General features: G+C 46.2%; 1 protein-coding gene across 1 annotated transcript in view; it reads right to left on the reverse strand.

Annotated features, from left to right (window-relative positions):
- CTC1 (CST telomere replication complex component 1) overlaps nt 1-27,831 on the reverse strand; it is a 167,800-nt gene that overhangs the window by 23,678 nt on the left and 116,291 nt on the right. Inside the window, exons 21-22 of the mRNA XM_086945964.1 lie at nt 21,841-21,905; nt 20,558-20,723 (exon numbers count right to left, since the gene is read on the reverse strand). Coding sequence (XP_086802090.1) covers nt 20,558-20,723; nt 21,841-21,905 — 231 coding nt within the window. The remainder of the gene's footprint in view (nt 1-20,557; nt 20,724-21,840; nt 21,906-27,831) is intronic.

Genomic DNA, 27,831 nt, shown 5'->3' on the forward strand with positions numbered 1-27,831 from the left:
TGCACCTGTCTTTGTTCCTATTTCGATCTGTTTTACTACCGATTGGAATTCGCTAATGTTGGGAAGATGGGTTTTTACAGTTGGGAACCGCCAAATGTTTCCGCACTTATGTTCCGGACCTCATGTGTATCAAAGTGACCAAAGCGACCCCTCTGGGGGATAATGGTGGGAACCGGGTTGTAAACTTGTGTGCCATGTTGTCCTATGGGTAAAAACTGTATAAAAGGAGCGATCCACAGAACCAATTTGAAGCAGTCTCCCCGAACTACACTCGATGTACTTCCTGTGATATCTGTGTTCCCTGCAGCAAATAAACCTTGAATCTTTGACGTCGAAGGAAGTGTCCCGTGTCTCTGTGATTCGTACGCCGGAGCAGGTTACCCACGAAGGTTTCAGGTGTTGTGCCCTGGCACCGCTGGGTCTTAAAGAACCCAGTCCTTCAGTTGGCGCCCAACGTGGGGCTGCATCAGTGGTACCGGTCCAAGCCCGACGATCGTGAGGAACTTCGTGTGAAATCTCCGAGGGAAGGTGCACTCCGCTTCATCGATCCTGTTGTCGAAACAAGTGGCCCGAAGACTTTTCCCGCAAAGATTCCCGCCTCCTGACGGCTGCGACGGACTGTTGCCCTGACTGTAGACCTGTTTTGGCGCCTGGCGTAGACCTTGGTAGAGCGAGACGATTGACGGGCCTTCCTGGTGACGCCATCGATCTTTGAGTTAAGTATTTTTGGGTCGCTCCCAGAGTTCTTGGTTGTTGACACTTTAGCGAGTGTTTTTGTTGTTAACGCTGTGTGAGTGTTTTTGTCGGTGACACTTTGCTAGCGTACTTTGTTGTGTTGTTTGACGACTGCAGCCGCCAAAAACCGAGGGTTTTGTTCTTTGCTGGGACTTGGTAAATCCCGTAACCCTTGAAGTTTGTGAAACTCGGCTAGTGTGCAAGATGCCTGGTCGTAGTACTTTGTTTAGTTGTTTCAGGCCTTATGGTACGGATTCCCGACTGGAGGACTCGTGTCCGATACCTCCGGTTGGAACTCCCACGTATGAGCTCTACAGTAAGCATGGGCTAGGCCCGATTACTTTTAATGATTACTGGATCAAATATACAAAGAAAGATGGTGACCTTCGCTGGCCACCACATGGTAGCTTCGAGGCACCGATCTTAGATAATCTAGAGATTAAATTGTTTGAAAGAAAGTCAAGGCCGGCCATGTTTGATGCCTTTCGGTTGTGGCGTAAAGAAGCCCGACAGAAAGAAATCAGACAGACTAAACGTAATCAGCGAGATAATGTTGCTACCATAGTGAAGAAAGCAGAGCAATTTCAGCGAGATAAGGAGGTTAAGGATAAGGAAGTGTTTGACAGACTACAGCGTATGACCGTAGATAAATGTTATCCCGTTTTGCCTACGGAGTCGGAAAAGAAGGAAGAGCCAGTTGAGGATCCGTTAATGTCTTATCTTATGAAGTCGCCACCTCCGTATGTACAAGGTACCGCGGCTCCTGTGGTTCCTGCCGTACCTATTCTTCCGCCTATTCTTCCTCCGCCTGTTCCTCAACCTGCACCTGCCCTTCCGACTGTTCCTGCTCCTTTGCCTGTTGCTATCCCTACTGCTCCTCCGCTTCCACATACTCCTGCTCCCGCTACTGCTCCTGCTTCTGTTTTGCTAACTCCTGCTGTTGCTACTGTTTCTACTCCTTCTCTTGTTAGTCCTGTGTCTTATTCCTCTCCCTCTATTCGTAGTCGCAATTCTCCTCTTGCGGCTAGTTTTTTTCATTCGCTCGGACCTGTTCATGGGTCCGCTGGTTCCGATGGTCCTCAGAGACGTAGTCAGCTTCCTGGAAACAGAGAACGCGTTGCGCTATATAATATGGCGATGGGTTGGATGGTAAATCCTCTTAGAAGTCCACCCCGTGTCGTACTCGATACGTTTTGTCAATTTAATATACCAACCCAGAGATATGTGTTCAACGAAATGTGTAAGTTCCTTCATGATCAGATAGCGGCCGATGCGCCTGACGAGGTGCTCACCGCTCTGTCTGATCTTCAGCTTCAGTTCGCAAATGGGCTGATAGTGGATACCAACGTTCGACGTGCTGTTGAGCGATTGCTATCTTTTCGTCCCGCTCCAATCCCTCATGCATTGTTCGTTGAGGATATTGAAAAACAACCAGACGAGTCTGGCCAATTTCCCATGCGAGAAGTTCCACCGGTCTGGATACCACCTAATCCTAATGCTCAACCTCCGACGACAGTGGGGCATTTTGAGAGAGTATGGATACATCTCCCATGGAAACGCTCGGAAGTGTTACAGGTGAAGCAATCTTTGCCTGACCCTCGCAAAAATCCTACAGGGTATTACAAAGAATTATTGCAGCTCGTAGATGCTACGGTAATGAATCTTTCCGATATCGATATGTTGTTCGGCAATGTCGTACCGCAACCGGTATGGGCTAAGATTCGGCAGGAGAATCATCCGAATGAATTAGGCGGTGATTGGGCTGCCATTGTAGCGGCAGATGCCGGACAAGTTGGTGGTGCTAAACCCGACCAGATGATTACTGCTCTTCCCCAACGAATAATAACATTAATGAAAACTCTTATGCCAGCTATGAAGGTGAACTGGGACAAATTGTCAGCTTGTAAACAGAAAAAGGACGAGAGTGTCTCCGACTTCTTTACGAGGTTTGAGGAGGCATTCATCGACCATAGTGGACAGGATATGGGTACTGAGGGTGGTCAAAGATTGTTCGTGGATAAATTTGTTTCGAATTTATTGCCCGATCTGAGCAATAAGTTAAAGAATTCGGAAAGTGCATGGGCCGTTTCTACTTCAGCTCAGATATTGGCTACGGCACCATATTATGAGAACAGAGAGAAAGAAGAGAGCGACCGTGCTGATAAAAAGACGAAAGAGCTAAAAACTAAAGTGCTGCTTCAGCAAGCGTATCCTCCACGTTCGAATCAGAATAATTCACAACAGACTAGATCGCAGCCGCAATCGAACAGATCCCAAACTCGTAATGACTCCTCCTCCCAAAGATCCTCGTTAGGGTACAATCAATGTGCTTATTGTAGACAGGAGGGACACATTAAATTCAATTGTCCTGTTTTGAATGAACGTAACAATGGCAACTCATCTAGAGGAGGTCGTGGTGGTTCGCAGCAGGCATCACGTGGTAGAGGTCGTGGTGCTCAGAATGATCGCTCAGATAACTCATCTAATTCTAATAATTGTTTCGATCAACGTGGATCATCGCAAGGACGATCTGCGCAGTACAATGTAGACGATTATTACGTCGATCAGGGAACTGACGACAGTAATTACTAGGACAGCCAAAGACAAGGAGAGGGAGTGGTATCAGTTCCGGTTGATCAGAGAGGGCCTTACGTCGCAGTTGCTACATCGGGCGTCGTTGAGCCTTTTCTGTTGGACACTGGTGCAGCGAAAAGTTCCATTAAGCATTCGAAACTCCCTGGCGCACCTTTGTCTGGCTTAACAAATGTTTCCGTTGGATTCTCTGGCGCCCCTGTTAGCAATCCAGTTTCGCGCCCTTTGCCCCTTAAAATTGGGCCATGTGAGCTAGAAGCTCCATTGATTCTAACCACAGGTTGTGGTGAAAATCTACTGGGCCTGGATTTGCTTAAACGTTTGTACGCGACTTTGTATTGTTCTCCTGCGGGTGTAAAGCTTACGTTCGGAGAGAGGGTTGTCTCTCCCATGTACTTGTCTCTCGACAAGCTCCCACCGGAATTGAGTTCTCTTCCTGCGTCTTTATGGGCAACGGGTCCAAATGATGTGGGCCTACTTGATATCTCCCCTTATGTTGTTCAGTTGAAATCTAATGTGCGATTGCCACGTATTCCCCAATATCGTATCTCCCTTGATGGTGAACGAGCATTGTTAGCGATCATCTATGATTTGATCGAGAAAGATGTTATTGAGGAGACTCGGGGAAACGTGTGCAACAGCCCCGTGCTGCCCATTCTTAAACGTACTGATCCTTCGAAACCGCCTGTTTATCGCTTTGTTATCGATTTACGGGAGGTGAATAAAATTGTGGTTCCTCAATTCCCTGTTGTGCCTGACATCACGGCGCTACTGACTCTGATTCCAGCTTCTGCATCATGGTTTTCGGTGATTGACTTGAAAAATGCGTTTTTCAGCATCCCGATTGCTGAGGAGAGCAGAGACCTTTTCGGTTTCTCTCTTGGTGGACGCAGCTTCCGGTTCAAACGCGCTCCTCAGGGCTACTGTGAAAGTCCATCTATTTACAGCCAAGCCTTGAAGGGTCAACTGGATGCGTTTCGGTTGCCGGCTGGTGCGGCCTTAATCCAATACGTCGACGACTTATTGGTAGCTGCGGATACTCAGGACATTTGCAAAATTGTTACGGTGTCGTTGCTGCAACATCTCTGCGAGTTGAATCACAAGGTGTCACCTACTAAACTCCAATATTGTTGTCAAGAAGTAACCTATCTAGGTCACTTATTGTCAAAGGAGGGAAGGAGGTTGACCCCAGAGAGAATTGCAGCAATTGCGCGAATGGCTGTGCCAAAAACCCAAAGAGATGTGCGTGCCTTTCTAGGTATCACATCATACTGCAGGCAATGGATTCCTAATTTTTCATTACTAGCGAAACCATTAGTGGCTCTTACGTGCAAGGATGTTGCATCTCCTTTACCATGGACGGAAGAATGTCAGATAAGTTTTTCTGAACTGCGTGATTCATTGTGTTCGGCTCCTGTGTTAGGTACCCCTGACTACAGTAAGCCGTTTACGTTATATGTTCACGAGAGGGAAGGTTGTGCTTTGAGTGTTTTAACGCAACCTTTCGGTGGAAAGCAACGTCCATGTGCATATTTTTCCTCGACCTTGGACCCGGTAGCTAGAGCATTGCCGAGTTGTTTGAGAGCAACTGCGGCAGCCGCGGTCTCCATCCGACAATCAGCAGGATTGGTCATGGATAATATGCTTACGGTGATGGTTCCGCATGCAGTCGATACTCTTTTGAATCGGACGAAAACTCAGCACTTGACGAGTGCGAGGTTGTCTGGGTACGAGTTGACGTTATTGGCAAGCCACATTCAAATAAAACGTTGTAATGTTCTGAACCCGGCAACTTTGTTACCAATTAGCACAGAGTCAGATGAAGTAGCAGAACATGATTGCTATTTGAGGACTGAAGAGGAAACAAAAGGTCGGGTGGACCTTAAAAACACCCCATTGGAAGATCCGGACGGTACATTGTATGTGGATGGGTCATGCTTTAAGTTGCCGAATGGTGATGTGACTACTGCTTATGCTGTTGTAACGTTGAATACTGTTGTTGAGACTGCAAGATTAAATCAGAATTCTGCCCAAGCTGCAGAATTGATTGCTCTCACTAGAGCATGTGTGTTAGCAAAAGGGAAACGTGTGAATGTGTTTACCGACAGCCAATACGCATTTGGCGTCGCTCACAGCTTTGGACGATTGTGGAGAGAGAGAGGTTTCTTGACGTCGCATGGTACGAAGATTCAGCATGGCCAGCTTGTGAATGATCTTCTGGATGCACTGACACTGCCTAAACAAGTTGCAATTGTTAAATGTAGTGCGCATCGTAAGGTGACGGATGATGTAGGTCGTGGTAATGCGTTTGCGGATGAGACTGCCAAGGAGACTGCCCGGAACCTTAGCACTCGAATGTATGTGACGAGTCCAGTTAGGTGGCCTACAGAATCGAGTATGTGTGAGGACACTATCGAGAGTGTGAAAGCAATTCAGAATGAAGCCACCGACACTGAAAAGACGAAGTGGAAAGAAAGTACGGGAAAGTTGGATGCGAATGGTTGTTGGATTGATTTGTCTGATCAGAAAAGATGGATGTTACCGGATGCGTATGTGCTGGCCGTTGTGACAATGGCGCATGGGTTATCACATATTAGCGCGAAAGGTATTTGCAAATTGTTGTCTCCTGTGTGGAAGAATGATGGTATCACGAAATGTGCTGAACGACTGGTGAAGAATTGTATGGTGTGCATGATGTATAATCCTGGCAAAGGAACCCCAACTCCTCCTGGCAGTTTTGCTCCCCCTTCATGCCCCTTTGAGGTGATTCAATTGGACTTCATCCATATGGAGAGATGCAATAACCTGAAATACGTTTTAGTTGTGGTTTGCGCATTCTCCCGATGGATCGAGGCCTATCCCCTCAAAGACAATACTGCTTTGTCTACTGCGAAAATCCTACTGAAGGAATATTTTCCTCGGTATGGAATGCCTAGAGTCGTGTGGTCAGATAACGGAAGTGAGTTTGTGGGTAGTGTGATGAAGAGTGTGTGTAAGGGCCTTGGAATTAATCAGAAATTCCATAGCGCCAATCATCCCCAGTCAGCTGGTTTGGTCGAAGGGTACAATGGCACCCTTAAACTAAAACTGGCAAAGATTCAGGCTACGACTGGTCTTTCGTGGCCTGATGCTTTACCTCTAGCATTACTGTCAACTAGGGCGACTGTACACTCCCGAGTAGGGCTTAGTCCCTATGAAATAGTGTTCGGCCGTCCTGCGAATGTATGGGGGGTTCCTAGGCCAGGTATTTTTCGTGATCTTGAGTACCCAATGTTGATCGATTATCTACATGACTTGACTGCTAAACTGAGGTTAATTCACCAACAGGTTCACGAAGCTTTGCCGACGCAGACGGGGGGTCCAGGCCACCAGCTCCAGCCCGGAGACTGGGTGGTGACGAGAAATTTTTCACGCAAGAATAACCTGGACCCGAGGTTTACCGGACCCTACCAGGTCCTCCTTGCCACGAGAACTGCAGTTCGTCTTGAGGGGCGGAAGAATTGGGTGCATGCCACGCACACCAAGAAAGTCCCCATTCCGTTGCCAGCAGACTCGTGGGTGAGGAAAGGCATTGCATCAACTGAAACCGAAGTATTGCCGACGTTCGTGCCTTTTAGTGACACACAGCCTGTCGGAGAATCCTCAGTGCAGCAGAGAGACACTGTCGAACAATTGCCAGCAAAAGACTCAAGATCAAAACACTCAGCTGATCAACAGGACGCTGTCCACTCAACGGATCCTTTGTTTGACGAACAGACACGTCCTGGGAAAACTCGATACTTTCTACGATCTAGCACTAAAGACTAATAAAAGATCCTGCTTTTCTGTATTGACAATTGCATTATCCCGTTTTCCGTGATCAGTTTTGAACATTCATATCACTGTAATTATTTTGTACATATATTGAGCTTCATTCCTTATGCTTTTGTTTTTACAGCTGAGAGACTTTGTTTTTGCATATATACATATTGTGCATTGAAGGCCGTAGGGCCGCGCGCGTACTTCCTTCTGGATAGTAGGTCTTGACGCTAGGTTAAAGGCCGTCGGTTCCTGGGAACTCCTAGGGATTGACTATTGCTACACAGAACGAAGTGCGTCAAGAAACGTTGCGGACGGTCGTAGGGAATGGCATTCTCGAAGCTGAATGATTTGGAAGGAGCTCAGGCTCACAGATTCAAGCTGCAGCAACTCAGTCGTACCAAATGTTTTATATTCCAACTGTTTGTATTGTTTTTGACTACTTCTGCATTATTGGCGGGTGGGGTGTATTACACAATGTCTCACTTCTTACTTTCTGCTACACCTACTCCTACTCTTGATCCTAAACTTACCTCAACTGTTTCTCCTCATTCTTTTCATATGTTACCGGAACACGAACAGGCTAGACGTGTAGAATTCCGCAACAATTCCTTTATTCAGCTCCTTCATCAGCATCAGTTAGTGGTTAACACTACTAATTGTTGGGTGTGTGGGTTGATGCCACATACTACGGATAAGGGAATTCCATATCTAGTGTTACCGTATAGTTCCCAAGGGTCAGCTCGAGCATTTCAAACAATGTTTCGAAGCGCACTGGGTTTCCACCCCATTCGAGAACCACGTTCCCCCTACTCTGGTCCTACCTCGTATCAAAAACCTTTGTCGATAGCAATAGAGGATTTAGATAGCGATATCTATGATCCCTCGCTTATTCCCGAAGAAGAGGTACAGGCCTATAGTGTCCTAAGTAGAGGTGAATATAGTGCGTTCACTAGTGAAAAACAGCTTAAAAGCTCGCCTCCAATATGGGTCGTACCCCACACTGGTAATTTTTGTCTTATGGGTCGCGGCCGAAGATCGCAAGCCCGACTTGGAGCAAGTGCTTGCACTGAAAATTACATACTGCCGATGGTCTCGTCCCCTGTGTTTCTGGCTGCCAAGGGTACATACTTTATCTGTTATGATCGTGCATACACATGGTTGCCCGCTGACTTCATGGGCTCATGTTTCATTGCAAATCTGTTGCCTCCTAAGTTTACTGTAGATGCCGATTATCATAAGACTAGAGTTGTGCGAGGCGTAATTAGCAAAGAGGATACTGCCGGTCAAGAGGCAGGAGACTTTTTCAAGGGTTTCCTCCCGTTTTGGGGACCTATGGTTAATAGTAGGAACCTGAGACAGTTGACTCGAGTGGTAGAATCGACAGCTAATATTACTGCCAGTGCCCTTGGTAATATCACCACTGAACTTCAGGCGGAGAGACTTATGACGTTACAAAACCGTATGGTTTTAGATGTCATCTTAGCAGATCGAGGTGGGGTATGTAAGGTGATCCATTCGAGCTGCTGCATTTTCATTCCAGATAATGCTCCAACTGTCTATCAAGCCATTTCGAGGTTGCATAAGATCTCCGAATCCATACACGTGGATGTAGGGGATTGGACGCTACTTGGATGGTTTTGGGGCCTGATGTCGACTTGGGGTTGGAAGATTCTGATGATCATCGGAGTCGTTGTGGTGTTCCTGTTCACGTGTTGCCTTTGTGTGCAGTGTGGTCCTGCCTTATGTGGCCTCTGTGCTACAACGTGTATGAGACAACCACCTGTTACCAAGGGGACTCGGTTGGACAGAGCTATGCTACAGCAACATCTCGATGGTCTGATGAATATTGAATATGATTCCGACTAGTGCTTGCCTACATAAGGGCAAAAGGAGCGTCTGAGGTTCCGTGACAATCGTAAGTGGTGCATTTGACTCGCACGAATATGGTCGAGTCTGATATTTATGAACCGCAAATGACGAGTTTAGTAAGTGTGCGCAGTTTCGCTGTGCTAACTTAAACCGTTCGTTTGTTATGTGGGTTTTTCATCTGTACCCACGGGTTCCATCTTAGATACGGCATCCATTTTGTCTCTTGCCCTCAAGTAGCCAGCGAACGGACGTTGTCCGCTTCGCGACCCTGGGACTCCCAAGATATTTGCGGAAGACACATGTCCTTTGAAAGTGTCTTTACGACGAGGGGGATGCTACTGTAAGGCAGATGGCGCCGCTTGAGGCTCATCTTGCCGCACGGACTTATTGTCTCAGCCGTGCATCTCATTAGGCACGTCCCTTTGATGCCTGTATCTCGTGTTTCCCGATACCTCCCCTTTTACACCCTTTCCGATCTCCCCACTGTCTCCGTCTTCCTCTGCACCTGTCTTTGTTCCTATTTCGATCTGTTTTACTACCGATTGGAATTCGCTAATGTTGGGAAGATGGGTTTTTACAGTTGGGAACCGCCAAATGTTTCCGCACTTATGTTCCGGACCTCATGTGTATCAAAGTGACCAAAGCGACCCCTCTGGGGGATAATGGTGGGAACCGGGTTGTAAACTTGTGTGTGCCATGTTGTCCTATGGGTAAAAACTGTATAAAAGGAGCGATCCACAGAACCAATTTGAAGCAGTCTCCCCGAACTACACTCGATGTACTTCCTGTGATATCTGTGTTCCCTGCAGCAAATAAACCTTGAATCTTTGACGTCGAAGGAAGTGTCCCGTGTCTCTGTGATTCGTACGCCGGAGCAGGTTACCCACGAAGGTTTCAGGTGTTGTGCCCTGGCACCGCTGGGTCTTAAAGAACCCAGTCCTTCAGTATGAGAGTGACAGACATTTCATTGCAGCCCAGAGGCTGGCTGTCCCCACTCCAGAGCAGTCTGGGAATTTTCAACATGGTAATTTCAATCAAGGTTTAGAAGCACTTCTCTCTCCTCTTTGCTGGACTCCTTCCAGCCTAAACTGGTTTCTTCCCTCCCACACTTCAAAGGGAATCCTTGGAGTGAGCAGAGCCAGAAGCCGGTCTAGTGTCGTTTTGTGAGGACAACATGCCCCGACAAATCAAAGAGACACAGTGAACCACCTTATGGCAACTTCTCCGCACCAGGGCGGCTGGTACAGATAAGAGCGGTGGGGCGGAGCGGAGGGTGGTGGAATTCAACTGACAACAGGACAAGTAATATTAAATAAATAAAACCACCTACTTTTTGATCGACGCATCAGCGATGTGACGAGCGCAAAGTAAGTGGTTTTATTTATTTATTTAATATTACTTATCCCGTCATCTGCCGTATTCCACCACCCGCCACCTCGCCCTGCCTCAGCGCTAAGAACTGTACAAGCTGCCCTGGCCGGGGATAGTTGCCATAAGGTCATTCACTGCCTCTCTTTGATACTTCGGGGCATGTTGTGCTCACAAAGAGAGAGCAGACCAATCTTAACTGTGCGAGCTGCTGCTGCCCCCCACCCCCTTTCTCTCGCAGGAGAAGGGTGATCCCTCTGCTCCAGAGAGGCTGGTAACTAGCCAGCAGAGTAATTAACTTGGCACAGAAGGGTAGTTCAAAACCTCACTCACATTAAGGCTGACTCAGGGAATTCCTTCCAATTTCGAAATACAAAAGAGAATGCATAGTGGTCTAAACAGATACTAGGAATGCATTAAATACAGATAGGTAGCTCAGGCAATACCAACAGATGTTGCATAGTACTCAACTAGTCAGGGTAAAAGTCTACAGAAAAAATACTTGCTCAAAGAATTGTGCTACCACAGTATACACCACAATATTGTAAAACACCACGATATTGTAAAACAATATACTAAAGCACTTCAACAATTAAATAACACTGTCTGAGGACAAATAACCAGCAAAGTCAGTCCATAAATCCAAGGTCATGTGATCTATTTTAGTCATTGTCACCCACATTTCATTTTGCGATGGACGGGTCAGGGCTCTCTACAACTGTGTCGCCCATGACTGAATATGTACACCACTTCATTGTGAGCTTGGAAATATTGATGACAAACAGATGAAGACGACTACACTTGTTATTAGGAATAACCTAACAGTCAAATAGGCCACAGGAGAGATCACCTAGAAGAAACTCAGCTCTGGCTCTTATATCGTCTTAGTTCATGTCTGATTGTTAAATGAATAGAAAATACACTTTGTAGTAAAACGCTTTGAAAAGTCCCATTGTGGACGAAACACATGTCGTCTGATGCTCTTGTATTTGGTCGGAAGCATGTAAACACAAAGACGACAAGACCTTGGACTTATGGACTGACTTTTCTGGTTATTTGTTCTCAAACTGTTTTATTTAACAAATTGTTGGAGTGCTCCAATGTATTGTTTTAGGATACTAGCTATGCATTCATGACCCAGCAGAATATGGGTATTGCCATGCCAGGCTGTGTGAGGGTACCAGGCTGATGACATACCAATCTTCTTCATACAGCTTGCACATGGTTATACAGGCGAGTTCACCTGCTTTTACACATAACTAGTGTAGAGCCTCTTAAACCAGCTGTGCAGCAGTGGATTTTCTTTTTTGTTTTAAGAAGGTGGGCTCTGGCAGTTTCGGAGTATAAAGGGGACCCCCTCTGAAAAGGCAATAAAAGGTCAGGGAGAAGAGGGGAAATACAAAAACACCAAAGCAAAAAATCTCCCTCCGACCTGCAGTTATTTCACATTGGCATTATTTCAATTCCAAATGTGAACCACCCAAGAACTGTTCAGAGACACAACCAGTTCACAACAATATCATTTTAATTAATTTCTTTTATCAAAATATGTTTATCATCTTATTCTCTTTTTTTCATATATAACATGTTTGTTTTTATTCACAATTATAGAACAACGCTGCATAAATTATTCAAAATCAAGATATGCATATACAAAATCAAAAAGCATTATATACACAATAACTAATGACCCCGAGAAGAGAGACACACAACAAATTCACACAACCACTTTCATACCAAATCTCACTCTCCCCAACACACATTCAATTAATCTGGGAGGATCTGCTACAGAGTGATATAGTAGTTCTAGTAGACCATATCCAACAACTGCACAAGGCAGGATCTTGATCATGCTCTAGTCAACGTGTTTTGGTGGCTAAAACAGAGATGACATGCCACCTTCTTCAGGACCAGCCAGATACAAAGAAGGGTGTCTACTCAACCCGGGGAAGAAAACAACCAAAAAAGATCCTCTAATATCGAGGGAAGGTGAAATCCGTATTCAATTTATTCAATACCCGACAAATCAGCAAGAAACACCTTTCCTTCCTTTATGTGGCGTCGGATGTAGGCTCCTATATCCCTTGTCCTATTATGTTGGTCTTTCTGCCACGACTACTAGTATTACATCTGTGATCGTGTATTCAGACTTTTGACTCTTTGAACCAATGTATGCACTGAAAAAAAGAACTCTTGAAAGGCAAGAAAGTGCTGATCCCAGATACTGCCTCAAACGTCTCTATGTCACCTTTTCTGCCTCGAAGTCCAAGTAACACACACCTTGAAGGTAATTCACTCCTCACGTATGCAAGGACTGTTTCACAAAAGCTCCTTCCCATCTGTCTCTTCTTTTAGAACCCTTATCATATTATCGTAGTCTCCTCACACTGACCGCAGCATGCTTCATGGAAAAACCGAGCGCCTGGCAGTTTCAGCTCCAACCAGCTTAACAGAAGCTTACAGGGAGTAAGACTCCAATAGGGAGACTTACAGTAGAGATCTAACAACTTGTGAACCAAAAAGCAAATAACTGTGTAGAACCCAGTCTCCTACACTCCAATTTTCCCCAGGCACAAAGCCTCTTTGTTACCAATTAACAAGACATGTTAATGTTCTGTGGCCTTACAACTTCTCTGTGTGGGTATCATTTTTCCATTACCTTTCCTACAAATAGGAACCAGAGTCCCACCCCACCCACCCGCCTGGCCACTAACGACTCTTTGGACGCAATTATACACTACTTTACTGCTCGGTTGTACCATTTCTCGCCCACCCTAAATGCCTCTTTTCCTCCCTCTACAAAACATATGGCTATGTTGCTTTTAATTGCTGGCACTCCCTCAAGATGCCAGCAATAATCCAGCCCACTTTGTCCTCAAAATACCACTCACGGCAATACCAAAGCAAATCTGAATCCCTCACTAAACTGCTCTATGAAATGCCAGATCCTAATTTGAAATCTCTTTCTGACATTCTAGATCACATGGAATTCAAATGAACCTTGAATACTTTGGCTCCCATCAGCACCCACAAAATTGGCCCCCAAATACAGCATGCCAATCCATTCAATTGACCTTTGTAACAATCTCCTGTCATTCCTTATCTCCTGCCACCTCGTATGAGCAATTCCACTCCATGGGCCTTGGAGAGTCTGTGCTGGACTCCATCATAACAGCCTATTCTACACCCCACTGCAAGTTAACACCCATCTTGGAGATCAACCACTAATACTTTGAACTCTTTCAAGAAATTCTCTCTTTAGAATAGTTACAAAGCCAAAGTCAAAAATCTAGGCCTCAAACCTCACCAGCCTAGATAAACTCTTTCTAGGTAGTTGAATTATCCCTCAAATCATCAAATGTGCCATCATGACCCCAATCTAAAGAAACCCACCACAGACCCAGATAATCCTTCCATTTATAATCACATCTCCAGCGTACCTTGTGTTGGTAGAAAACAGTCTCCTAAGCAACGTTTAATCATGTTTCAGACCCTACTAGGGCGGGGGGACAACACTTCTAAACATCAGGGAACAGCTACTCAATTCCAGTGATGAAGGTTACCCCTGCACATTGATCTTCTTGGCCCTCATGGCCGCCTTTGATACTATAAACTAATAGGTGCAAATAGAAAGATTGTGGTCACCTATCGGCCACCGGACCCCAGAGGGAATTCAGCAACCTCATTACTGACCTTATGACTCCTGCTGGCTCCAAGTATTTTCTCCTCTCTTCAGCGACCTCAATTTCGATCTGGATGACACCACCGAGCCCAACACTACAGATCTTCTGGACAGCCTCCTCAACATTGGCCTCACAAAGCTTGCGACATTCCCCATGCTTTCAGCAGGCCACACACTGGACCCCATCTGCTCCACCATCAACACATCCAAGGACAGCCACACCCTCCCGCTCACCTGGACAGACCACTTCATCATTAATTTCAAAATGTTCAATCGCTCCAGAATACCCAGACAGTGACACCCCCTACCCTTAGACACAACTGGAAAACCCTCACCCAACAAGCACAAATCAATACTCTCAACCTACACCATCCCACTCTCGCTGATGCTGCCGACATAAACTTCCATTGCCTCAACAACTGGATCACCACCTGCACCAACAGCTTCGCTCCCCTCAAGGCCAACAAACCCAGGAAAACCCGAGAACATGCAAACACTTACACAGACACCTTCAGAAACACCAAGTAACATTGCAGACAGCTTGAAAGGAAGTGGCAATACTTTCAGAACCCCACAGACAGCTGCACCTACAATAACTCTCTCACACCCTACCACCACGAACTGAAAGAGGCCAAGAAGAGTCCCTTGTTCTAGAGCATCAAAGCCAGCAACAACAAACCTAAAGAACTTTTCATGATCATCACACAATTCACCCACCTGGCAGCCACATCCAACTCTATAGACCCTTGGCAGGACCTCTGCAATCAACTTTCAGACTTCTTCCATGATGTATACAAGATATTTTAATTCTCCACCTCCTCCCACGACTTTCTCATTTCCAGCCCTTGCTACAGGAGCCCCAAATAGCTCCAACTGGACCCAGATAACCACCGAAGAAGCTACAGCGATCATGGCATCCAGCCACTCAGGTGCCCCCACAGATCACTGTCCGCACAACCTCTTCTAACCTAGACAGCACCATGATAAGCTCTGTACTAGTGTTCATCGTCAACACATTGATGGCCATTGCCACTACCACATTCCTGGATGCCTAGAAAAAAAAATGTCCATCTAATCAAGAAACCATCTGCTGACCCCGATGTCCTCAGCAGCTATCGACCCATCTCTCTGCTTCCCTTCCCCAGAAAAATCATGGAAAAAGCAATCAGCAGCAGCTTTCCCGCTACAAACACAAACTCGTCAACCACTCACAATCAGGATTTTGCAGCAACCACAGCACCAAGACGGCCCTCATCGCAGCAACAGATGACATGTGCACTATCTTGGACCGCGGACACTCTGCAGCACTAATTCTACTCAACCTCTCTGCCACATTCGACATTGTCCCCCACCGCACACTCATCATCAGACTCCATGATGCAGGAATTCAAAGAACAACACTCCAAAGGTTAGGCTGCTGCCTTTCACCTCCGAACCCAAAGACGTTAGCTGGGGTGACCCACAGGAGTCATCCCTCAGCCCCAGCCTCTTCAACATTTAGCTGATGCACCATGCATAGATCACCCGCTCCAACGAACTCAGTATCATGCCATACGCCAATGACATGCACTCATCCTGTCCCTCTCAGAAAACCCAAATAAACACCAAAAACAACTTCAAATGATGCATGACGGAGTCACCACATGGATATGCACCAACGACCTGAAATGCAATGCCAGGAAACTGAAGTCCTGATTTATGAAATCAACAACCCCCCTGAGACACCACCTGTTGGCCCACCGATCTTTGACCCATCCCGACATCCACCGAACGGGCATGAAACCTGGGAATCATCTTGGACACCGAACATTAAACCCCAAATCAACGGCATCAACTCCACCTGCTTCAAGATCCCCCTCATGCTTAGAAAGATCTTCAAATGTCTCCCTCTGGACTCCAGTAAGACCGTCATGCAGGCTGTGATCCCAAGCAGGTTAGACTATTGCAACACCCTCTAACACGGAATACCTGCCCACCCACCACACAAGCTCCAAACCATCCAAATCGCAGACACAACACTGGTTCTCAACCTATCCTGTGGCATCCACATAAAACCACATAAAACCTTACCTCTGGAAAATCTGCTGGCTCTCTGTCCAGAAATGCTGCCAGTTCAAGATATTTACCTTTGTAAGGGACCCACCTACCTCAACCACAGTCTGCACTCCCACCAGCTAACCTGAAACCTCCAATCTACCTCGCTTTCACTCTGACACGTGCCCTCCAGAAGCAGGTAAGGAGGCTGCTCATTTTTCAATACAGAAGCAAAGACCTGGAAAGCTCTCCCCAGGAGATCAGAACAACAACATTCGCAACATTCCACAAGAAATTGAAGCCTGTTGCCCTGACCTTCGCACCTACTCAGCGCCTAGAGACTCTCAGTGGAACTGCTTTGACATGGTTTCATTTTTTCTTAAAAACTGCTCCCATCTAGTCAAGCTGTAATTCCACAAGGCTCCACCCAGCCAACAACACTGTTGAACATTTAAATGGCCCCATCACGACCATTTTGGACATATATAAAATAGGTTTTAAAAGGTATGTAGAAGATACAAAGGTCCACCTCTGGCAACTTCCACAATTTATCTCATTGCCACCTTCATGTTCAGCATTGAATGGATGACAATAATTTGTGCCTCAGTTGAGGGTCCTGGGCCCTTTTAATTCCACCTTTTTCCCTTTAACTTTACCTAAGAAACTAAGCTTGAAAATACTGGGTACTCTTTTACAGTAATCTATCATTCACTCCTCAATTAAATGTGCACTTCAAAAGTTCACTGTACCATTTAGGTCTGCTAAAAAGAATTGTTCTGCTGCTCCATTTCTCCCCGAAAATCTCTAATTCTTACCTTTACAATGTCTCACCTGTACTACTGCAGTAGCTTATATACAGGTGCCCCCAAAGTGTGAGTCTTTAATTTCAAGCAAGCCCCAAATCAAGTCGCTTGCCCATTATTTCGTTTGCCCTGAAATCAGACCATTGGTCACAGTAGGAACGACCTCTAAGACTGACTGCCTAGGACTAAGGCTCTGTATGGCTGTGGACCTAATTACCTCACATAATTGCATGTCCCTTATTTCCCAACAGAAGCTTGAGGTCTGCAGCAAATAAATGTCTTTCGACTACCCACACAAGATGTAAGAGATATGGTGGCTCTACAGGTGATACTCGAGGACAATACTGTGTCAAGTTCTGAAAATAACTTACCTATTCTCCCTCGTATTTGGTTAATCCTACATTCTTCAAGTGATTTCCTCCCCATGCCCCTACCCTCTTCTCTAGCTTACGAAGTCCATGTGATTGATTCTAAGATTGGCATGCAGTATATAGAAAGTGCGCATTTCACACGAGGTCCAAGGTTCCAGTGCTGTCATCATTTCCTCTGGGAACTTTAGACACAATTAAATAAAATGTGCACATGCCATAGTCACATAATACCATGATGTCCACAACAGTTAAATGGCATGCATTCCCACACACCATAAAACCATATCTGGCAACATCTGAAACTGTAAACAAAGGTTGGTGGCGGACAGGGTTGACTGCACTTTGAGCACACATGCAGGCATTAAAACGGGATGTGGCTTTAAAAAGTAATCACCTTGGCATTCAACAGGCAATATAAAAGAGCAATTTAAGAACGGAGTGCTGCATTTGCGTGCAAGTGTTTGCAACAGGATTCCACATAAATGCATAAGTTTCAGGTTATGATGAACTTACAAGCTCCTTGTTAAAGGCACACACGGTTTATGTAAGGCAGTCTGAGCAGGTACTCCAGAGTAAGGCTGCACACCACTCAGAGTGGATCACTTCCTCTGAAGCAGCTGAAAAGGGGGTCTTAGTTTGGACTTTACAACTAAGCATCAGTCATTAGCACATATATCCTATTCCGTGGATGTCCGTGATCCCTTTGTTCATATGAAAGGTGCCCATAGTTCAAAGAATTCTATGCTAGTTATGCCATTTTCTGAAGTTGGACTGTGGAGTGTAATCTCGCTGTGTTGGAGTTGGAATCTCAATTTTTGATCTGTAGGTCAACTAAAAAAGGTGGATTTTGCTTGTTTGAAAATGGAGTGAAACTAGTTGCTCACCCCTCTCAGTAAGTACTGATCACTTGGGAGCTCAGAAGACCCCCTAGGCTGGCTCTACTGAGACCCTAATTTGGATGACAACTATGTGGAAATCCAGTCCACCCAGTAGGCCAGGATGCCAGGGAAATCAAGGGATCCTCGGGGTCGGATAAAGGGTCTCAATGAACCGTAATGTTTCTCAGGTCTACCAAGGTACACTCAACAGGGAAAGTTTAAACAACTCTGACCTCAAGTCAAGTTATTTTCAGGGCTACTGGATTAAGATGAAATCCTGGTCGTGTCCACCTAAAGGCCTTGCCAATAGCAGTTAGATGCCTCACAAGCCTCATCTTCACCCAAAGTCTTGTGTGTGTATGATGGCTATCGCCTCAAAAACACAATTCTTCTGTGAATCCACTGAGCGAGGGACTTACCGATCAACTGGTCAACATGCAAATCCAGTGTGAGGACCTCTCTATCATATGAACCTTTAATTAATCCTACTAGAGACAAATGGCTGTGCCCGGTGGTACAAGTCACCAGTGGAAACCAGCAGGAATACTGTGGTACCAGTGCTGAGATTAAAGCCCTAGGCAATTATCTGGAAGCATGAGGTTTTCAATTCACCTAATGGTACAGGACATTTACATTTCCTATGCTCTAAGTGGGAGCCTACATGCACTATGGATATTATTGGACAGGACTCTACATAGCAGGCATTGGGTTTACGCTGTGGCAGTTAAGAGGAAATCTTGGGTGAAACAAGCCTCAATCTTTCCAGGAATGCCCTGCATTACCTCAATCCTCCAGCTATGGTATAAGAGCACCTTTCAGCCAGCCCCAGTGGAGCTACCACGAGAACTGCAAAACCAACGACATTCAAGAGCATTTCCAACCCCAGCACTCTGTAGCAATATTTTATTTTAGCATGGGTATTTCTAAATTGCTGACCTTACCCGGGGCGTAGTGGAGCACTGCACATAGCATCAGAAATACTCAACTCAGACTCCACAAATTGCATGTGTGACTATTCACCTAACTCGATGAGGAGTTAAGTGTCTAGAGGAGAGTGACAGAGGATTGGGCTGAGGTAAGTCAGATCATGGATAGTAGAAAAGGAATGGAAGTTTTAGATTTTCCCAAAAGCAGGAACACAGCACAAACTGAGGTGGATAGAAAATAACAAATCCCCAGGGACAGGAGACGGCAGAAAAAGAAATGCACTCTCTCTCTTCTTGATTCCTGCTCACAAGGTTATTGGATGCACAGGGGTCAGAGACCAAATTATGATTAGTCCCAGAGGCAAATTGCCCCCAAGAGCTCTCCATAACAAGAAGTCACATATATTACATGTACAGATATTGAATCTGGGCTTTGGTCACTAGAGACGTATCCTGAAATATAATTCTTGTAGAGGCTGCCATTTACAATGTCCGTTTAGTACAAAAAAAGTGAATGTTAAAAAAAGCTACATGTGCTTGTGAAATCTCCAACAAGAACAGCTGACATGGTGCATATGATCCTGAAAGACAGTGCATAACTTGTGCCCGCGTTTGAAGGAGGTGGTCACTCATTTTTAGGGACTAGAATTATTTTTCATCATCAGACCTTGATGTAGAAGAAAAGAGAAAAGCAGAAAAAAGAGGAAAAAAAGGAGTTAGACAAAGCGAAGTTAACAGCCAGAAAGGAGAGAAAGAAAAGAACATGAAGGAGTGAGATAAAGAGACAGGATGGTAGGGTGATGGAAGAAAGAGGCAAGTGGTGGAATCGAGACTAGTCTTCGTATCTGACAACGCTAAGCCCCAAAGATAGCACTTGGGCCTTTAGATAATTTGTATTTTTAATTTATTATGTACTGCACCCAGCTGCAGAAAATGGACCGAGAAGGCAAGGCTGAGAGGAAGAGTGCGGTTTGAGGACTGTGGTCGGGGTTAGGCAATGCTTGCACTGCTGCTTCCCTTCTTAAGCAGTACTAGATGGCCCACTTACTTCCTTTTCAAGAGAACGTGTCAGGGATATGCAGAAAGAGGGATGAAAACAATAGTGTACATGTGTGAAATGAAGGGGCACTATACGGTGGACTTGGATGTCCTTGGTTTCAGAAACATCGAGATAGGTGTGCTCAACATAAAGAAGCACGAGGAGGCCCTCAGGTGAACAGGCTATTGGGGTGCACCAAGTGTAAATGCTCTTTACAAAGTGAGTAGGGGCTCTGGCAAGAAAGAAGCCCGATGGATCTGGGAATCGGGTTCTACACTATCCCGTATGGATAGTGTATGCAAGCACCATCGACTTGAATGTGGGGACGCCGAGGGAAGTTATTGTACTGTTTTATTATGAAGGATGAATGTGCTGTGCTAAGGGTTTACAGTACTTCAAGCATCCTCTAAGGTTTGCAGCACAATCTGATTTCCAATATAGGTTGCAACCATATCTTACCCTGTGTTCAGCGCTCCGACCCCATTGCTGGACGTGGGCTTCTCCCAACCCCAAGACATGTTGCTGCACCCCATCCCACTGCGAAGACGACAGCCTCAGCAGCGACATCACAAGCTGGTTCCTGCACAGCACCAAGGCCTCTGAGGAGCCATCCTCTACCACAATCCTAAAAGGGAGCAGCACAAACCATGTGTGAGAGGAGAACAGGGGAGCATGTCGCCCGGTCATCATACAGTCTCACTGCTGCACAACCAGTCTGTAGCCCAATCAGTGTGCAGCTCATCTGGAACACATCAAAGATAGAGGGCAGCATACTAATGATGTAGCCAAATGTACGGTCAGTGCACTTCCAACACAGCAGGTTAAGATACAACTCACTTAGGGCCTCATTACGATGACAGTCGGAAAGGCTCTGAACAGCATTCCAAATCTGTGTTGAAACCTGTGTTTCCGACCAACTCGGAAACATATCCGACCGACCGATTACGATAGTCGAAAACCGTTCGGACTTTCCGACTCGGTCCTGACCAGCAATCAGAGAACCCGAGTCAGTTGGAGCAGATTTGTGCAGGTCTACAGACCGCGTTTCCGACGGATGTACTACGATGTTGGATTTGGACAGCCTTTCCGACTCGGTTTTTCTGACACGAATCAGGAATCAGCTATCAGAAACCGACTTTGGGGGCCCGTAGCAGACTTTCACTCGGAGTCCTCTGGTTGGGGCCTATGGGGTTACCCATGGGTTCCCTCCTTCCAACATTGCACGGTGTGGCAGGAAGTGTGCCACAGGGCGCAAGGTTTTCCGCAACCCCCCCCCCCCCCCCAACCCCCCCGCACCCCCACCCCACCCCACCCTTCAATGTGTTGTCGGTCTTTCCACTGAAGTCAATGGGAGTCCGACCGAAAGGTGTTCAGAAGCATCATAATCGACTGGTCGGTCGGACTACACAAATTCCATTCGGTTGGAAACCATTCTGACAAGGAGTCGGTCAGAATGCAGTTGGTCGGATTGCTTTCCGACCGACATTTTAATGAGGCCCTAAGTGTTCAGACCAATAAGTGTTCCGCCCAGTAATTCTAAAGCCCAGTAATTCTAAAGCCAATCAGTGTGCAGCAGAAACACTTTACAACTCAAACAGAGCGCAACTAGGGTAGAGGGTATACTATCTACTGCACTGAACAGTGCGCCCCTTTGGTGAGCATGGAGGCACTGCTGCATGGGATGAGGCACTGTGAAGGTCGGGTGCAGCATAGTAGGTGTGAACGCTTTCCTGAAAACTTACTTGGCTTTGGCTTGAAATACTCCACTCCGTGATGGGCAAGGGGGGAGGTTTTGAGTACATCGGCCCTAAGGAAGAAGAAAAGATGTTATTCAAAATTATGTGCACCAATCTTTGAGAACTAGAGTCTGACATTCCAAACTCCTGCGGCACAAGGAAGGACATAAAAGTCCCAGAGGCAACATCAGAGTGGGCATGCGAATGATAATTCAACACCAAGAGGCACAGGACCAATGTTGTTAGTCAACCAGCACCCTCAAGCAAAGATTTGAGGCTGTTAGATGCCAGTCCCAAGCAATAAACACTGAACCATTATGCTTTCAATCTCCCCTTACCAAATATCTTGGCCACTAGCTGCCCCTTCTACAATACAGTTCAACATGCCAACCCCAGCAGCAAAGAGCAAAGCAGCTAGAGAACCAACCCCTCAAATGCAAAGTCCCAATCAGTCAGACATCCAAACCCTGAAATGCACAGAGCTGTGGCTATTAAACATTGAACATCTAGCAATTAGATATTGCAAGCCTCAACAGTAACTGTATGAAGCTAATGAAAAAAAACATATTGCCAAGTGGGAAGAGTTGAGTTGTTTAAAATATCTCAAATGTAAGTGGTCATCTCTCTTTATTATACACATTGTTTTGTTTTTTATCTGTATTTTGTAAGATTTGCCATTGTTATACAGCTCATTTATAACGAGGAAATCATCTGTAATCTTAAAAAGGAGCGTACAAATGAGTTGCATTGTCATAGGAGGCACTGGGTAGCTATACCAAGGGGTCACTGTGGCACATCCAAATATCCTATATTCACTCATAGCTCGTAGTCCCAGACTTCCCACCTTCAGGCTTACTGTTGTACCACAGGCACCATGATTTCAAAAGGATATAGAATGACAAAGAATTCTAAAGGTTAGCAGAAACCGATAAACCACCAAAACTTACGCTTCGTTATTTAGGAATTTTCAGGTGAGCCACTGGATGAGGTTAAAAACTGGAATCCATGAATGAGCACAACGGATGATGAAGGCCTTAAAAAGTTACTTACCATCGATAACTCTCTTTCTAGTACAGACTATCTAGTCATCGATTCCTCACCTTTTGAATATTCCGCAGGCGTCAGACGGGTTCTGGAATCTTTTCAACAGTATCTCGGCACGCCGCCAGGTACGCTGTGCAGCTCTGCATTGAAGTCGTTCCATGAAATGACATGAAGGGCCCATATAGGCACCACCCATGCGTGCTGACATCATTTGCTTTCAAGGCTGCCGCACTCCCAGATGCAGAGCCCAAAGAGCGAATCATGACCGGTGTACAGGTTCCAGGGCGGGAGATCTTATGAAAGATAAGAGTCCAATCACAGCAGTGGGAGGATTGTAAAGTCGGTGTGAAACGTCTGTTGCAGAAGGTAAGTAACTTTTTCTAATGATAGAGACCTTTAATCACAGATTCCTCACCTTTTCAATTGATACCAAAGTAGTACTTATTTGAGACGAGTCAGTGAATGGACACAAACTAGAGAGTCTAGAAGGTCTGAGCAGGCAATGCAACTCTCGCCTAATCTAGCTGCCCAAACAATAGTTCTTTGTGTACGTATGGAGGAGCACCCACGTAGTTGCCCGACATATGTCTAAGACAAGGACTCTGCGTGTTAATGCAGTGGTAGTAGCTTTGGCCTGGTAGAGTGAGCATGCAGTCCTTCCAGATGCTCCTTTTTAGCCAATGTGTAGCAGATCTTAATGCAGAGCACGATCCAGCTGGAGATGGTACTTTTCTGCACAGCCTTGCCTTTTTTCCCTCCAGGCATAGGGTCTGTGCCCCCACCCCCCCCCTGTTTGTTGCAGTACCACATGGCAGGGTTGTTGTCTGGGAGTCCCTGCTCAGGCCTCCCTATGATAGAGGTCAGGAACACTTTCAACACTAAGCAGATGCCTGCTCAGCTCCAGCAGGTTAATATGGAGCCAGGACTCCACTGGAAATCAGAGGCCTCTGATCTCCACCGTTCCCAAGAGGCCCCTCCAACCCAGAAGTGACGCATTGGTCACTACCATTAGGTCTGGGTGGGCATGGGAGAGGGTTCTGCCGCTGACCCAATCACAGTCCAGCAACCACGACTGCATATCTTTTGCAGTCTCCTCAAAAATGTCGATGTGGTGGAGAGGTCCCATTGTTGTCGGCCCCGCTAGGACTTCAGATCTCACAGTAGAGCCCTCATATGCCCTCTTGCTTGTTCGACGAGCAGGATGCTGGCAGCCATCAGCCCCAGTAGTCTCAGAGTCAACCGCACTGAAATCCAGGATCAAGGTTGAAATATTGTGATCAAAGCCTGAATGTCTTGGACTTTCTTTCCTGAGGGAAAAGCACAAAATCAGACCTTGTCCAGAGTGGCTCAGATGACAGGGAGAGTCTGAGAAGGAATCAAGTGTGACTTCAGCACATTGATAGTGAACCCCAAAGAGGACAGGAGGTTTGCCATAGTCTGGTGGTGGCGGATGACTACGGGGCCCAAACCCGCTTTCAACAACCAATCATCAAAGTAGGGGAAGACTGGCACCCCACCTCCAAAGGCGAGCTGCCACCATCACCATCACTTTTGTGAACAACCAAGGGGCACTAAAGAGACCAAATGGGAGCACTGCAAACTGAAAGTGGTCCTATACCCCCCCCCCCAAAACCGCAGGATCCTAGCCTGGCAGGACAGGTATATGAAAATAGGCATCCTGCAGCTCCAATGCCACAATCTAGGCTTCAGGGTCGGCTTCCGAAGGAAGGCATTCAGAGGGAGTTGTTCTAAAACAGGTTGCAGGCCTCCATCTTTCTTGGGCTTCAGAAAGTAGTGGGAATAACAACCACAATCTACTTCTGGCACAGGCACCCTCTCGATAGCTTCTTTGGCCAAAAGGGTTTGCACTTCCTGCCACAAAATGGAAAGATAGTCCTCCGTCAGTTGCTTGAAAGACGGTGTAAGTTGAGGCGGGGAAAAATGGAAGGGTAAGGAGTAAACCCTATGGACAATTTGGAGAACCCAACAGTCCGTAAGATATTGCCTGTCAACCCGGGTAGAATTGGTGGATTCTGCCTTCCACAGGGTGGACGTGCTCATTTAAGGGCACACTTAAGAGGTTTGGCAAGTGGGGTTGCAGGGGGAGCAGTAGACTGGGAGGCCCGTTGATCTTGACCTTGGGGTCGGTGGTCAGATAGACCATGAAACTGCAAGGTTCTTTGGGGAGGCTGGCAGCCTGGGGCACTTCCGTCAAATCCAAGAAAGGAGAGGTGAAACTGTTCCAGGTGGTGAGGTGTGGAAGAAAGGCCAAGAGAGCGAGTGGTAGCCCTGCTCTTCATCAAATGGTCAAGAGCAGAATCAGCCTTGCTCCCGAACAGGCGAGTCCTGTCAAAGGGCATGTTGATCAGGGAGGACTGAACATAGCCCTAGTACCCAATTGATTGCAGCTACAAATGGCAGCGAATGGCAACATTGGTGCCTATGGCCCACCCGATAAGAATCAGTGGTGCGCAAGCCACAACCAAACATGAACTTGGTTGCATTATGACGACTTAGAATCATCTGAGCGAGAACAGGTAGAGGATCTACAGGCATACCAGGGTGGACTGTACTACCAAACCCGAAAGGGCGCAAGAGGAGCGTCTAAGAAAGCAACTGGCGTTAACAGATCGGAGGGCCAGACTGATGGAAAAAAATAGACGTTTGCCAAATGTTTCTTCCCACTTAGATACTCGGGTAGTGGTAGGAAATGTGTTAAAGTTAAATCGGTTCGTGGACGCTTGCACCAATAGGCTCTTGGGTGAAGGGTGGTGCGAGCGAAAAGCAGGGTAGGCCTTGAGCACGGCGATGGCATCTGACAATTTGTCAAATGAGTGTCGGGTCAGAGGTCGGGCCAATTCCACAAACAGAGTATCCGTCAGTACCTCATTAAAAAAAGAAGGGACTCAGAAGATGTCTGCCCCATTAGGAGAACTTATGTCAATTCATTCGTTTTTATCTTCAAGGTGGGGAGCTGTACATAAAGCACTTCAGCCGACCTACAAATTGTCATGCTGTAGGAAGCAGATTATTCTGTGGCTGGTCCAGGGTACTAGAGTATATCCATTTCTGGGGAGGTATCAAGACCACTAGCCTCCTGCAAGTCCTCATACCAATTATCATTAAGGGTAGTGCAAACTGATCACCCAGGTCATAGTCATTGTCCGAATCTGTTTCAAAAAGGGAATGCAGATAATGTTGCTGTAAAATAGGAATCCACAAGTTGAAGGTAACAAGTTCTGGTTTTATTCAGAAGAAAGATCCCATCCACAGGTGAACATCCAGCCAGCATCAAAGTAGGGTTATAACTGCCTGCTGAACAAAGCATAACATTCTAGGAGATGTGCAGGAGATTCCATTGCCTCCCTTGTGGAGGTGACAAATCAAGTGGGAAAAGTGGCACTTAGGAAGAAATCGGGTGCAAATTCAGTTGAGGTTTGACCGGTGCTATATTGGCAGAAAAGAGAGCTATTAGGTCCTCCTGCTGAAGCATTGTACCTGGGGGCGGCATAGTTTGTGAGCCAGAAGAGGGATTAGAACTGGAGTCGGAGGTAAGATAGGCTTGGAAGATCCAACTGACGCCAAGGGCATACTCAACTGGCAGTAATCCAGATGGAAGGCTTCTCGGCTCCTTGGGGCCCAATGGAGCACCAGAGGAAATTGGTAAGGATCTAAAGAGACAGAGCACGGCTGCATGGAACTCTTTGATCTGGCGTGGAGTGGCCGTCAGCCCCGGAAATCTGGGCTGTGCCATTACTAAATGCGGGATTGGCTCCAAAGTTAACCAACTTTGGTAGAGAGCGAAGGGCTCAGCACCCCGCACCTGCTCAGGCAAATGTGAGTGGTGGAAGGGAATGGAATCCTGCTTCAATTTCTCATGCTTCTTTTTCGATTTACATGAGGATTTGAACTGTGAAGGAGGAAGGCCCCTCAAGCGGTTCCGGCAACTTTGGAAGTAGGAGCAAGATGGAACTTTGAATGCGGACAGCGACTTGGAACAGCCCCAACAAGGAGTTTTTTTGTGCTTGGTGGTGTGAAGTTTGACTTTGTGGTTACTGATGGCTGTCAGGTTCATTGACACACAGTAGCTGCAGGCCTTGGACTCATGGCCCGACTCCAGACACCACAGGCATACCTGGTGGAGATCCGTCACAGGCATTTGTCGGCCACAGTCCCTATTGGGCTTAAAATCTGTTGTTTTAGGTGGTGAAATCCCTAGTACACAGAAGATATTTCCTGGTACGGTCAATGAGACACACAAAGGCAGGGGCGGCATCTAATGGGCTCTGTTTGTCATTTCTGCAGCAAAACAATGCCAGTGCGGAGCTGCATGACCCCACCTGGCAGTGTGCTGAGGTTTCCAATCCAGTCTGATGCCTGGGGAATATTTCAAAGGTGAGGAATCTGCAGCTAGAAGTCTCTATGTAAAGGCTCCATGTTTGGTCACATGAAGCAAATTAAATTGTGCAAGGTGAGAGGATGTCGAGGAACGATGAGGAAGATTTAGTTAAAACTGGCAGTGTTCTGAATGATTTGAAGCCTGCATATGCAAACTATGGGAAGACCTAAAGGCAGAGAATGTCCATAGTTCAAGCACAAGGAGATGTCTGCCTTCAGCACAGTCTTCTTGGCCACTACAAGAAAAAAGATGATAATCTTCTGGAGAGTTTATAAAAACAGAAAGCATGTGGAAGTTACTTTGTGCACCTGGAAAGAAATACAATAAAAAGAATATGGAGATTCTACAACTTTGTGTTCAGAGTAAGTGCCCTCCAGTTCAGCATAGGTGTGCCATTTGGCAGGTGAATGAAAGAACGTAAAGGAGACACAGCTTTGTCTCCATCTAGCTGCACAACCTATTTTAATGAACTTAATTAATTAAATTCGTAATCCATAAGTTTAATTTTCCAAATTTTCACCATTTTATTCATCATTTCTTTACTCCGTTTTATC

This window comes from Lissotriton vulgaris, chromosome 12 (genome assembly GCF_964263255.1).
Source record: "Lissotriton vulgaris chromosome 12, aLisVul1.2, whole genome shotgun sequence".
In the NCBI taxonomy this organism is placed as follows: Eukaryota; Metazoa; Chordata; class Amphibia; order Caudata; family Salamandridae; genus Lissotriton; species Lissotriton vulgaris.